This window comes from Hemibagrus wyckioides, linkage group LG05 (assembly GCF_019097595.1).
Source record: "Hemibagrus wyckioides isolate EC202008001 linkage group LG05, SWU_Hwy_1.0, whole genome shotgun sequence".
Classification (NCBI taxonomy): domain Eukaryota; kingdom Metazoa; phylum Chordata; class Actinopteri; order Siluriformes; family Bagridae; genus Hemibagrus; species Hemibagrus wyckioides.
The window spans coordinates 7,784,908-7,799,743 of record NC_080714.1 but is presented as its reverse complement, the minus strand read 5'-3'; the positions used below and the strand labels follow the sequence as shown (position 1 = coordinate 7,799,743).

At 42.0% G+C, this 14,836-nt stretch overlaps 1 protein-coding gene across 5 annotated transcripts in view; it reads left to right on the top strand.

The window, feature by feature from the left end:
* The window catches only part of prdm16 (PR domain containing 16), a 157,940-nt gene that overhangs the window by 40,078 nt on the left and 103,026 nt on the right, over nucleotides 1-14,836 (top strand). For all 5 annotated transcript variants that reach the window (XM_058389634.1, XM_058389631.1, XM_058389630.1 and 2 more), the window contains exon 2: nucleotides 9,465-9,814. In XM_058389634.1, the coding sequence (XP_058245617.1) occupies nucleotides 9,465-9,814 (350 nt within the window). The remainder of the gene's footprint in view (nucleotides 1-9,464; nucleotides 9,815-14,836) is intronic.

Here is a 14,836-nt window from a genome sequence, read left to right as displayed (position 1 = left end):
GTTTCACATAGTTTAGAGCTACATAATATATATTAAAACAAGGTTGTTTTATTAAAATATATGCAAAAATAGCAAAAAAAAAAAAATTAAAATAAAATAGGATTATATGGCACTTCTAAACTGTAAATACATAATTGATGGAGATGTACAGAAGGATAGTGCATCAGTTTTTGAAATAGTTTCAGCCACACATTTCAGTTTTTCATGTTTGTACTCAAAGCACTTTGCAGTGGATAAGTTTTTTAAAATAATTATAGTTATTACTACAGCAAATCGACTTGCTTTTAAATGCACTAGCACACCGACTTTTCTGAAATGATCAGAACATGGTGAGGTGGCACCATGCAGTCTCATGCGGCTGACAGCACGGGTGGCCCATCAGGCTGGAGAAGCGGGCCTGAGCCCCTTTCCCAGAATTCTTGGGGCCAGACTCATTGTTTGCCGGGAGGGTATCGAGCATTGTGTAGCAGCTGATTGTTGCTCGGCCTGGTTCTCAGGTCTGTTGTGCTGGAGAGCTGGCTGCATTGTTCTCCAACGCACTTGTCACCATTCACTATGCCGAAGCATCTGTTTCCCTGCTTCCTTCCCCCTGTAGAACAACATGGCTTCCTTTGCACAGAACTGCTAATGCCAAGAGTTCTGTCCGGCTTGGTTCTCAACAGGGAAAATCTAAACGGATTGATAGATTTATTGATTTTTGTCATTGTTGCTTTTGAAAGGAGAAGCTGAGTGGTAAGAAAAAAGATCAGTGTTTTTGTTGCATATTGTTCCTAATGAATTAATTCAATTATATTTACCCCTCTAACATTCACATTCTCTCTGCTTTCCAACTGTTATATATACCAAGAAAACGCTGCAAAAAGGATAATCAAAGCAGTGTACCTTTGAGCTCAGCCTGTGTAGTAATCATGTTCAGTCTGAGTAGAAGATCATACTATACTACCATAGTGGGTTCTGACACTCAGTGGAACTATCCTGGATTAAATGAAACTAGATTTGATCGTAAGTGGATTAGCTGTGCTTGAAACAGAACAAAATACAGACAGTTAATAATCGTTTAATCAAACATGGCGTTTGCTTTATTTTGAAGCCTCTGGCTTTCTAAAGGCTTTCTAGCCTTTTTATATCTCGGTGTGAAATATTGACAGACTTAATAAATCAAATAATGGGTGAAGGCAGCTATACTATATCAATCAATAGAAAGAAACTGACAGGAGATGTCATGCTATTTTACATGTACAGGATTTTTTTAACCATAGTATTCCATACAGTTTTAGGCAAGTATTTTTTTTTTGCTTAAGTTAATGTTAACGTAAGGAATGGTATTAGGTCATTTATCCCATGATGAGCGTTAGTGCTAACACAAGAAACTTGTGTTGATAGCAGTTTTTGTGACAATGAACATTTACTGACAATATAATATGCTGTAAAGTTATTTTTGAAGTTGCTCCAGTTGCTTTATGGCTATGTCTGCTTTACTGTGTTCTGGACTTCAGTCAGGTATAGTTGTGTTTCCAGCCTTCTGACGACTGAAAGTTTCTCCCACACCATGGAATCCCTGTTCCATTTTATTGTATCATTTATTAGCTTCACTGGCCTGCGGTGAAGGAAGAGTGTGATGAATAAAACAGCTTTCCCATATCTCTGCTATAAGAGAGTAACAGTGTCTCCCTCCCCGTGACATTTCATGTAGCCGCCTTTCCATAGAGTGGTCACTTCTCCATAAATGTCATCCTCAGCTGGATTAGTGATTTATGAATGCCGGCTATAGGAGCGAGTGAGAGAGAGGTGTACAATATGTGGGACAGAGATAGGGTGAGAGAGGGACAGAGAGAGTGAGAGAGAGAAACACGGGGAAGGACGAGTGCGAGGAGAGAAAGGCTTGAAGAAAACGGTTCCACCATGAGTGTGTTCTTTCAGCTCTCAGACTCTCGGTCCGGCCCCCAGCCCGCGCTCCTTTAGCTCGAGTCTGACTGCTCAATGAGCCAGAACAGCATGATTAGCCAGGCCAGTGCTGCGGACGGCTTATTGAGCGACCTCGCCTAATTCACTTGACCTGCTCGCCTGAGTCCACACACATAAAAAAGCCTAGCTGAGACAGACTCAATTAAGAGATGAGAAAACATCATGCTTTGGGTTTTCTTCACGCATTGGCATGAAGTACAAAGCACGGCATTGTGCCAAACCCTGGATAAGGGGAAAATATATATACACTTTTAGTAATAAAGCGATATAAGTTTCAATTCAACCGTTCAATTATACCACAGTGCTGCTGAATACTTGATCAGAAGGTTCTAATTTATTTTCTGCAACAGCAACTGACAGTAGCTCCAGTAACAAGTTTATATCAGTGTGCTCATTCCTATACATTATTACATTATTATGTTTCTATAGTAACAACTACACAGTGACCTTTATGATGGATGCTTCACAAAAAAAGGCGTGTAATTAAAGTTTTCTGTTTTTTTGTGGAAGGAGTCTCCAGTGTCAGGGCTTTAAAAAAGCTGTAACTTCAGAATGAATGGTTTTGCGCTTTGCAGTTTGTTTGGTGGTTTCATTCTAAGAGTTTTTGAGTTAAACACCAATAAGACTTTAATATTGCCTGATATTTAACCACCAGGTTAAGAATTACACAAATTCTGTCATATGCTCTCAAACACCTCGTATGGCCAGTCAGCATTTTTAAAACCTTAAAAAAAAATCTTTCAGCAGTCAGAGGATTGTGAAAAGCAGCCATGTGCTAATGCTCAGGTGATTCCAGTCCACAGTCCACTCCTTCATTCATCTCCATTATTTCAGTCTGTCCTGTTTTTTTTTTAAGTCTTGCTGTGTATCAGCTCTTCCACACTGTACCTTCCCCTCCATCCTCTACCCCAATTTACTCTGTTCCTCTCTCTCTCTCTCTCTCTCTCTCTGCCGTTCTCTCTCTAACAACCCCCCTTTGCTCATGTCCCCGTGCGGCAGCAGGTCAGTGGCATGCTAACACTTTTGTCAGTGTGATTAATAGCATGGTGGATTGTCGTTAATTCACTAGCTAATGACTAAGACCGGGGCCAGTCGAGGAGTAATCGGGTGATGTATAGCCAGGGAGTGCTCCCTGTGCCAGAGGTGAAAATCATTTCCCCCACTCAGATACCGTTGTAGGCCAAACCATTGGCTTTTCCTTTTAATAAAAACGAATGCATTTTCCCCCCTCTCCTCTTTTTCCCTTGTGTTGCAATTCCCAGTAGGTTGCTAAATGAAGCTGTTTTAATACAGGAGCCACTGGGACACTTCTCTTCGCCCGGATGGGAACTTGTGCACTTCTTTTGCAGAGTTTCTGATGCTTCTGATGTATGCTTGTATAATAGTGCTGAGGTAGTCGCAGACTACTTGCCATAGTCCCTTTAGCGCCATTAGCCAAGTGCTCAGTTAGGCAAGTGTTCAGTTACAGTTCTGGGCAGCCCTCGTCCACCCCCTGATTTCTTTTCCACAGAGAGGGCTGTGTAAGCCTTGCAATTAAATACGAGCAGCGGCGTTTCCTCCGAGCGCATTTGGGAAGTGCAAACAAATTTGAATTCTTATGGAGGGAGGCATGAGAGTGGAGTAAAGGGAGAGGGGAAAGGTTGAATTTGTTCCTGAATAAGCTGTCACTGGTCCGGCTGTGTGAGGCTGCGCTCTCAGCCCGAGGGCAAAATGGTAATGTGCCCACTGAAACACAGGAACGGTAGAGGCCCGAGGAAACGAGAGAGAGAGAGGGCGGAAAAGGGGTGAAGCCAAGTCAGAGCACAGAAAAAAAAAAGATGGAGTAGTGATGAAGTGGACTGCTCACCTCCGTGAGTTTTCTTTACACAGCCAAACAGTGCTGAAAGTGGGGCAGCCTGCACAAGCACGCACTTAAAATGCTCCGTGTGCATCGTGACTATTAGGACGTCGTATTTAACATTTAAATATGGTTTACTTCTTCCTGGGGTGGTCAGGATGGTGATGAAAATGCTTTTTTCCCCCACAGAGTTGTTTTTGATTAAACAGTGAGCTCTTTTATATATGCTTTAATCTTTCATGATTCACATAAATAAAATAACGCAAAGCAACATTTCCCCCCTATGATTGAAAGAATCTGTGCTATTATTTTATTAATAGCAAAGATTTACAAGCAATGCCAGTCAAGGCCATGCTCCAGTCCAGTAACAGCAGCACGTTCTGAGTGTGTGGAGCATATGCTGTTCTGTCATTACCCAGGCTGAAGCCTTCTGGCATTTATTAGCAGACCAGCCTTCTGGTGCTCCCTCTCTCTCTCTCTCTCTCTCTCTCTCTCTCTCTTGCTCTCCCCCCAACTCTGCCCTCCTCTCCCTGGGTGATGTTTGCAACTCAATTTGGCAAATGTAAGTTAGTATTGATTATTATTAATATTTATCATGTTTCTGAAAATGTCTTTTCCCAAGCGCTATTAATCTGTCGTGTTAATAAATGTCTGTGCAAGGTCTTGTGATACTCCCCAGGGAGAGTCGCAGACTAGAATGGCAATCAGGAGCCTGACAGGAGCAGCACATGCTCTCTCTCTCTCTCTCTCTCTCTCTCTCTCACACACACACACACACACACACACATCCATATGCATACATGCCGACTGACTCCTGCAGGCCCTAATATGATTGTGGTAACTGATTAGGCTTTGTGTTGAGACTCTTTAAGCCTTCTAATGACATGCATCTATTAAACTCAAAAGGTGTTACAAATCTTGCCACGGATCACAGCACCATGAATAGAGCTATCTTACAGCTCGGTGGGTTTTTCTCATTTTAGTACGGAAACTTTTTTTTTTTTTTGCTTCAGCACAATGCAGAAAAAGGCATTATTATTATTATTTATTTATTTTATTATTATTATTATTATTATTATTATTATTCACAGAACTAGTGATATTGCATTAAAATATGCAATAACAGATATACTTTTGCTAATTTTTTTCTGTTAACACGACAAAATTAGTTTCAAAGAAATAGAAAGACGCTCAAGAGGGACCGACTATTTATATTTTTAAAGCTGCTGTGACAGGTGCTTACTGCCTTCACAGAACAATATATAAAACTATAATCCCTTAAAAAAATAAAGGCTTCATTTATAAATAACTAAAAATTGTTGCCAAATTGCTGTGGTTTCAGAGGAATTAAACACTTCAGTGCATGCTTTTATTGGAAAATCATCAATTTCTTTAACAGCACACTCTGAAGTGTTTTATTCCTTAATACAATTCAGTATGAGTGCACATTTTCTAACCTTATTCTCCAACACATTATCTACTTTGGGTCATTAATATGGTCCTGGAATTTTCACTTTCAGTTCAAATGACGCTCGTATAGCTCTTCCAGTGCTGGCAGGCCGTAGTGCGCTGTGGGCTCGACAGCTCGGCCACGGTCCTTTAGCACTTATTGTGTATCGACTGTTCAAACAGCCGCAGTGGTCAAGGTCAATTCCTTTAGCACTTTCTTCAGCCAGTTTGTCTTCCTCCAGCAGATGAGGTGGAGAGAGGCTGCACGCACACCGAGTTTGCACTGGCTTGGACACTGTATACATAGACACACTGACCCTGTGTCTGTGTGTGAGCCTATAGACTGTATTTCGCCTCACAGATTTTAGGATTAGCCCCTCCATAAGGAGCATCTGAAACACTGAGGGCATTTTGAATGCACAGGCATCAGGGAACTCCCCTGGTTTCAATCTGCCCCATGGCTCTCACCTCAGTGGAGAGCCAATATTGCTACTTTAAGTGTTACTTGGAAACAATCCCTGCTGCTTTTACAAGGGGAAACAGCGCAGGTTTCTGGAACGCATATTCGGCAATCTAACGAACTGTCCCTTGCGCCCCCTTTTCCGAACACGTTCTTGCGTCAATCGAAATAACTGTGCCATGGAAAAGATCACACTATTTCATCCCTCCTCGCCTCTTGTGTGTGTGTGAGTTCGATTTTTACTGGCACACGCCTTTTTTCCTCCTGCATTAAAATAAGAGCAGCAGAGTTTTGAGTCCAGATAAAATCATCAAAGCTCTGATTAAAGTGGAACAGGTAAAAAAGGTTCCCGTTGTGGCTCTAATGATGGCAGTAATTCTGTAAGTGGGAGCACATTTCTGGATTATTAAGTGCGCAAGTAGAATAATGGACCACATGGCACGTTTGAATAACTTTTATCAATGCTGCTACCAGGAATACCTTTTTTTCGCTGTCAGAAGCAGAGTTGTATTTTTTCCTTTCTTTGGCCCAGCACACACTTTGTATTAAAAAAAAAAAGTTCCTTGGTGTTGACAAATCACCTCCAGAAAGAAGAACAATTTGCTGAATACTAAAACAAAAAGAGCCCGAGGTTAGGACTGGCCTATAAAATTCAACCATTGATCGCATCACTGACATTTCATGTGCAAAAATGTTATCATCTTAAATACGGCCATTTCTGCTACAGTGCTGAGTACGGAGAAATATGAGAGCTCCTGAGATCAGGCTGTTTATTTGAGCACAGGATCCCTTGTTCACATCTCATTTAGCGCAGGGCATCTACAAACACAAAAGTGCAGGGTTCAGCCCGAGAGGAAACTACAACTGTTGCAGGCTTTGTGCTGAAATGTGAACGCAGATGCCTTTATTCTTACCATTTGTATTATTTTGAACTTTGAAAAGTCATTATTGTCAGTTCGAATGAATGCACTTGATACTTATAATTCCCCTTTCCCCTAGTAGTAAAACATCTCAGAAAATGCCAGTGTGTGTAATGGAATCTTTTTTGAAAAAGTGTTACTTTGACACACTGCCTGAACTCTTCCCATAGAGAGTTGTTAAAACCCAGAACTTCAGGAAGAGTGAAGCAGCTCCCTGCGTGTGTGTTTGCATGTGCGTACATGCGTGTCAGTATCTCTCCTGACAACAACAAAGGGCGCCGTTTAAAAGCGTCGCTTTTTACAATTTATCAAATAAATCTGATGCCTTCATGTGGCGGGGCCGGGCCGCACGGTAGTTTCCATTGGAATAACAAAACCGAACAAGCGCCTCATTGTGACCAGAGCTCGGAGGAGAGCAGGACCCCCAAGGTGCGAATTAATGATGGCGGCCTGGTGTAATCAGGATAAATAGTTCAGTATGAGGGGGAGAGAAAACATAGAGAGGCACAGAGGAAGGCACTATCTGTCTCTCGCTTCTCCCCTCCAAATACCTCCAGGAGACAGTGCTAACATCGCCAGTCTGCATAAACTCCTGCCAAAGCAACTCACTTCAAAATGTTAGCTTTGTGTTCCGTCGCTGACGTTCCTTGAAAATTCTTTTTACGCTTCCTTTTTTTTTTCACCCGAGCTTGTTTGAATTACTTACTGTCGCAGAGACATAGTGAAAACACAGCAGATCGGATGGGTTTTCATTCCACGTTCATGACTCCTCTCCTTCTTGCGGTGTGGAGTCATACGAACAGGCGGAGCTCAGAAACGTGTTCTTAATGCTCAGGGATAAGAGCTTGTAAATCGCATTGGGTTTTTAGTCTCGCAGCGCTGGTGGTTGCTCCGTCTCGCACAAATGATGTCTTGTGTATTACACTCTGGCCTCTCGAATACATACGCAATTTTACATCGCTCACTTTTAGTGTGTATTTCTGCAGGCCTCTTTAACTGGAGTATTTAATAGATTTTCCAACCCTGTCTTTGCTTGTTGAAAATTGTACTTGATGGGTCAGATGCCAAAGAAAGGGAAGGGGGAGAAAAAAAAAGGTTTAATGGGCTTGAAAACACTTTTGATTTGCAAACAGCACCAGATAGGCTATGGTTGTAAAATTTTAATTGATCTGTGAAAAGGAGAAGCTACTACTACGCCACATGTTCTTCAGTTAATTGCCTGACTGGTCTGAGACTCCAGTGAAGTCTGATCATTAAAGAAATTGGTAAAACGTTTCTTTTCCCTTGGAATCACAAGATGACGCAGAATCTCTTTTTAAAGCTCTTGCGTTTTTTTTTTTTTTATGGTTGGGTTTTTATAAGATAAATTTCCTGCCTGGATCTCTTAGGATCCTTGTGTTTGGGAGGCTCCGTCACCAGTATTCATATTACACATTTTACAGTTTAGTGTCTGTTAATTCCTTAACTGTTACATATTTTTATAGGAGAAAATGTACAAGGAGTGTTAAAGCTATTTAGAGCAGTATCTTTGGATATATCCTTCATCAACTATTTCCCCGCGGAAGATAGCTGGAAAAAATAAATCACCAAATTAATTCTTTCTTGCCGCATTGTACACGCATCATGCTGTTTTCCTGATGTTTGCAGCTGTGTTTATCTGCATGTGAAATTGCCCGGAAAAGCTTTCAAACTGGTTCACCTTAGCCTTGTTCGGGAATGATTGCATTTCATATATATATTTTTTTCACAGCTCGGTTTATGTTGCTTATGAGTAAATAGCATTTCAATTTGAAAGGAAACAGTTCAGAGCAATAAAGTTGTGTTCTTGGCAGCACTCACAAGGGGGCTGAGTTGTGGCTGATTGGAAGCACTCCTGGCGTAATTGCGGCCTAGTTAGCTCTGATTGCTGGTCCTGTGTTTGGATAGCAAACTGCACTGGTGCTTCTACAAATTACACTGAGTCAATACGTGTGCACTGGCATGGCTGTTGTCATGGACACAAGTGAAAGTGGCTGTTGCATTTGTAATCCCCATCTCCAGTGAAAACCCCATCTCCAGTGAAAATAATACAGCTGCAGTCATGGTATATAGGATGGTGGGCCCTGGAGGTGGTTGCTGTCCTTATACTTGACGTTTCTACTAAATGAATCAATTGCAGTGTTGTTTTAGGTTTCTGTCTCAAAAAAGTGTGCAGTTGTATTCATTTTTAAGGTCTGATAGCAGCAGAATGTGCCTTGAACGAATCAAGTGGGTATCTTGAGCAACTTTGTGGCTCCTGGCCTTAATGATCAGCTTTTACCTCCGTAACCACGACGGCTAAATACCACAATTACTCTGTCAGGCCCAGAATGACAATAAACATAGGTGACTATCTGAGTGGTTGAAGATGACTGGCCATGGCGTCAGACCACACGGTCATTTGGTCTTATTATCTGTAAGACGATCAGACAGGAAATGGTAGTGGCTGTGATTGAGTGGAACAAACGCCAGAAGCAGGCTGGAATGGAGCTGAGAGTCATTTTCCATCTTCAGGGGTTTGAAGAAGGCCAGTGAAGAGATGATAACTACACACATGCCTCTCATGACTAATGTGAAATGATGGTGTTGAACATGTACACTTACTGGTAGTAATTCTTCTATTTGAATTGTTTTATTTTAATTTAAAATAGCATGAGAGTTTTTTATATGTTGTTTTTTTTTTTCCATTACTCATTTCTCTGCTAAACCAAGCAAGAATATTGTATATAAACAACCCAAAAATCTAGGGTAGGATAATAATGTTGATGCACACACTGCTGATGATGACACCCAGTCCTTGGTTGTATTGTTTCAGATGATAGTGAGGCAGTAGTCAGCATGTACGACACAGAGCTGAACCCTGCAGCGGGTGAGAGTGCAGAGGAGGAGACGGAGGACAGCGTCATGTCTCCGATCGCTATGGGCCCTGCCTCGCCCCAGCCCAACAACGAAGACTTCACCCCAAAAGAAGGCTCACCCTACGAGGTGCCTGTCTACATTCCCGATGACATTCCCATCCCCGCCAACCTGGAGCTGCGCGAGTCCTCTGTGCCGGGCGCTGGCCTCGGCATCTGGGCCAAAACCAGAATCGGGATGGGCGAACGCTTCGGACCGTTCCACGGGCTGCACAGCACCACCGTCAAAGAGACCACTTTTGGATGGGAGGTAGGTACAAACTATACTGTACATGTAGAAAATGAGCAGGCACCATTAAAGCTTTTGATTTGTTATGAAATGTGATTATGGAGATGCAAAGCAATAAGATACTGTACATATAGGAGGCCCACTAGAGGATTTTTGGCTAAGGTAAGTGAATCTTGTCCTAGTGTGATTAGCTCCTAGTCTGTGGGAAAGAGAGAGCAAACATGCTTATTCTGTGTGCATATTCTACATGGATCTGATGTCATTATTGTGCTCTTGAATGCCCTTCTTCTCCACAATGTCATGTGATGGCGGTTTGCAAAATCCTGATTACTGAAGAGATCAGTTTTTCCCCCGCCCCCTATATCCATTCCAGTGCACTCATTTGGTCACGCCACATGATATGGGGAAATGGAAGAAGCGTAGCATTTGCATGGAACTGTATTGAACTATTCGTTTTCATTTTCAGCATGACATCAGGGGCTATTGACGTTGCTTCACGAAGATTGTTAGTGCCCTCAGTAATGTTTTCCTGCTCCTGCATGACCATGACTCAGTTCTGTAACTCTCTCTGTTTCTTTCTTTCTTACCTTTTCTCTTTTTGTTTAGTTTTACCCTACCTTTTTTTTTTGTTTTTAGCCAATTTCAAGTCTCAGCCATTAGCTAGTCCTCTATTACAGAACAAGAGGCGGGTGAAGTCTAGCACATGCTTCCTCTGAGATATGTGACACCAGCCATTGCATGTGAACACACATTCAGAGGAAAACGTTAACTGCCCTCTTCTGCATACATGAGCTCATAGATGCCCGTGTGTGGTTTGTGTTGCTTTGATTGAAAGAAGAGAAACACCATCCCTCCCACCCATAGAGGAACTTCATGATGATATAACTCTTTTTCACTATGATTTAGTTTTTTCATGGTTTTGTCCATCCCGTTTAGATTATCACAAAGGCTCCTTGCCTCCTGTTTCTCTCTATTTTATTTATCTGCTGAGATACACTTGGCATCCAGTAAGTGCATGCTATGAGCAGCTTTTTTTTTTTTGCCCTGAACGGTTTCGCATTTTGACTAGACTCTTGACGCGCCCAGGGCTTGACTCCAAAAACTACACTCTCCCTCTTAGGCCGCATTGGCTTGGATTCGCCACTAATGGTGCTCATCAGGATCCGGCCCCAGGAAAAAGCCTGTCTGTGTGTCTGCCTGACACAATGCTCAGATTTCAGCCCCAATTTATGCGCTCAAGTACTTTCGCTTTACTTTTTATAAGGAGCACTCTCAAGGCTCCACTCGACAGCGTAACGATTGACAAGGAGCACATCGATGAGATTCTGCGCACATACGCACACACACAGCTACACATATGCACACATACACACTGCTCTCACACACTTGCTGAAGACCAGAGAGACATCTGTTGGCCCATCTGTGGCAAACCATCTATAAAAGTGATACTTGCCGGCAGCTGCCGGAAATTGGGTGAAGACAGTGTGTAAAATCCCGTCGCCTCATTTTATGATTCGTTTTTTGGTTTTAGCTCATTATATTAAAATTTTTCTTTGTTCTGAGAATTTATTTGAGCTATGTGGTAGCTTTCAATAAAAGTCTCATCTCTACAATAGCTACAACAGGCACTGGATTTTAGGGCATTACGCCAAACAAAAAAGGGAAGAAAAATCAAGTGAGAAAAAAGACACACACACACAGGAAAATTGGTTGAATGAAAAAAAAAAACCTGCCTGTCTCTATTGCTCAGCATGGCGAGAGGGGCCAGAGCTCTTATCGGGGTTAGTCATAACAGTTCAGGCATGGATAGCCATCGCAGGACTCCCAGAGGAGATGGACTAGACTACGTCAGAGCTCTTAGACAAATAGACAGTGTGGAGAGAGGAGTAGGTCTAACAGCACTGGGTCAGAGGTGTTAATAGAACCGGATTACATCAGAGCCACAGTGAGCCAAACGCCACCAGATAATCGCACACTTAGGAGAGTTGGTTTTACACAGGAAGAACATCATTTAGACTAGGATGGGTATAATTTTTAGATTTGAGCCTTGTTTTTTGCATTTTCTGACTTGATGATGCGGTTTGTAAATGTGGCTCAGCTACATCTGTGTGGTGGCCTGGGAAAAGCCATCACATGGTCAAATTTTGACATTTTCTACTATTTATACTTCTGAAAACTATAGGCTTTGCCCTGGATAGACTGCCATTCTGTCAAGGGTGTATTCCTTCCTCATGACCCAGTGTTCTCAGAATAGACTCACTGAGACCCTAACCAGGATAAAGTGTTTACTGTAGATGACTGAATGGATCAGTGGAGCTACAGGTTTTCCTGAACTGCAATGTATATTCACTTTTGCATGCATCCCACCCAGACTTAAAGTTACATCATTTTAAAATCTGCTTACCAGCAAAAGAAAGAAAAAGGGCGAGTACATAATTTACATATGTAAAAACAACATCTCAGCCAAATTTTTAAAGGGAAATGAGTTCTCACTTTGATTATCAGCTTCACTCACATCAGTCTCTGTTTCATCATCTGAGGCACAGTAAAAGCACTTCCTTTATGAGTGAGGAAATAAATGCTAATTAATTCAGTCATTTCAATTCTGTTATTCTACAGGATATTTTCAGTCAGACAGCAATGGCAATGTTAGAAAATAAAACATTTTCTTTGTTATTTTTTGCAGACATTTTGCAGTCAAGTTTTCCAGAGAGTTTAGAATATACAGAGAATTACACAAAAACTTTCTGATATTGAAGCCTGCCAAATCTCAGACTCTGTCTGCTGATGGAGGTGTGTGTGTGTGTGTGTGTTTGTGTGCCTGTGTGTATCTGCCTCAGAAGCACACAGAGGTGTGGGTAATGAAAGCGACGGCAGCTGTAGGTGGATGAGGACGCCTTCCTCCGTCAGTCCCTCAGGCTGTGCCGTCCCTGACTGAAGAGGTGTTAACTCAGATTCATTTCAGCGAGACGGACAGCTCAATCTGCACGACGCTTCGCCTCAGGGGCTCCGCTCGCACACAGACAAGAGATACAGCCCGTCTATTTAAAAGCCATTATGCTTCCCTTTATCACAACATAATATAACACTGGCCCCCACCACACATGTTTCAATCAGGTCCTTCTCCAGTCTCCTGGAAGTGCCCCATGAGGAAGGTGTGTAGCCACTGGCCTTGTCGGTTTATGGACTTGATAGTTCACTGTGTTATTGTAAGAGGGGTTCATTGGTTCTGGTAATGGTATTGACAGGAATTTTGGAAGCACTGTGGAATCCTGACACTGACAGTCATAGTTGAAATAAAGTGTCTGATTCTGGCTCCATTGGGGACTGCTGTCACTATGTGTGTCCATCTAGTGTCACATGCTGTCAGATATATCTAGAGGGGACGTTTGTGTCTCTGTCTGCGTGGCTTTTATCCATTTATCCCAAGACAGTGTCATTTTCTGAGTGGGTTGGCGATTGGGTAGAGTCAGGATATAGGATATTGCACAACGTAATATCACCTTGTATGATGTGGTGAGCTTAACCAGTAAGCAGTAAACAATGCTGACATTTTCCGTTGGTAGTCAGGTACAAGAAACTGAACAACTGGAAACACTGGTCAATGAACAACTGGTGCCAAAAGTGCTGGTAGTATTGGCAACAAAAGAATGTGTTTTATCCATAATATTTCCACTATCTGTCAAGTGAGACTTGTTTTGAACTTAGCCAAACCAAGAGTGGTTAACATGGATGGTATTTCGGTATTTAAATTGCTAGTCCTTCCGACTCCTTGCTTTAGCTGCATAGTAAAATTCTAACTTTAGATACAATACCTAAATCCAGATATTACACAAGATCTTATAAATATGCATGGAATGTGCATATAAATATGCATTAAATGTTTTCATTCTTTCATTCATGTGGATTGTAGCAAAGTATTCAAATGAACACTTTTACCTAGCAGTCCACACAGTGGTAACATCTGAACTGTCATTAGGCATGTTTTTAGCGTTAATCTTATTTTCTGCACAAGCGGATGAGAGGTAGCCCCACTGATACTTTTTTCATTCAACTCATTTCACCAGAGCAGTCAGATAGAAACACCTTTATTCATCCCACTCACATTCAGCAGTGAAACAAAGAAAGCAATGTAGCAGGGTGAATCAGAGAGGGACTCTCAAAAGCTCCGAGATGGTATTTCTACAAAAGCTAGATTAATGGTGTGTACACACGCCGTGCCCTCACAGTGTGCCGAGGCGTGTTGGAGTTTTGATTGAAATTTTTTCTAATGACAGCGATGACTCTTTGCCTTGCTGTTACTATCCCTGAACTCTGCTTAGTTAGCTAGATTAATTACATTGTTCCAATTCACATCTTTGCAAAAAGTAAAGACACCCATGGCACTAGAGAACAAATGAGTCCACTGAGCTTCTTATAGGCACAACTAGGGGCCATTTTCTGACCCAGTAAATGAGAAGGAACCGGTTGCCTGTAGCCCAGTGGATTTGCATGTGCTCACTGGGCAGAACAATTTGCGTACGAGTGCATGTTTTTTTCCCCACTTCTGCACAGGTGAGGAAAGGCACCTTTAGTGATATTCAGTGATTATTTATTTTTATTCCTTTCTCAATGAAAGTCATGAAAAATCATGATTCGTGTCAGGTTCTCCTAGAGTATCTTGCGTTCACCTCCTATGACTGATGCTCTGGCACATTCTCTATTGTGTCAGCTATCTCTTTACCTCTTGACTTCAAAGAGCTTTGACCTATTGATGACTTTGCTGCAATGCAAACTTTCTGTTTGCCTTCATGGCTTTTTTGTACCTTTCCATATCGTCATTATTCATCCCACTGAAGAAAAAACCTTGCTCTTGCCCGGCATTTTCTTGTATTTGCCATGCTGTTTGCTTAGCGATACTCAGGATTGGATGTGTTCACTTTGCACCTTTGGTATACGTGACAGATGCTCTATTCTGCATGGTTGTTCCTCGTAGGTCAACCTGAATTCCTTTGTGTCCTGATTCCGCTTTCATGCCCGTGGTTGACTTTTGTTTGTCCTCAT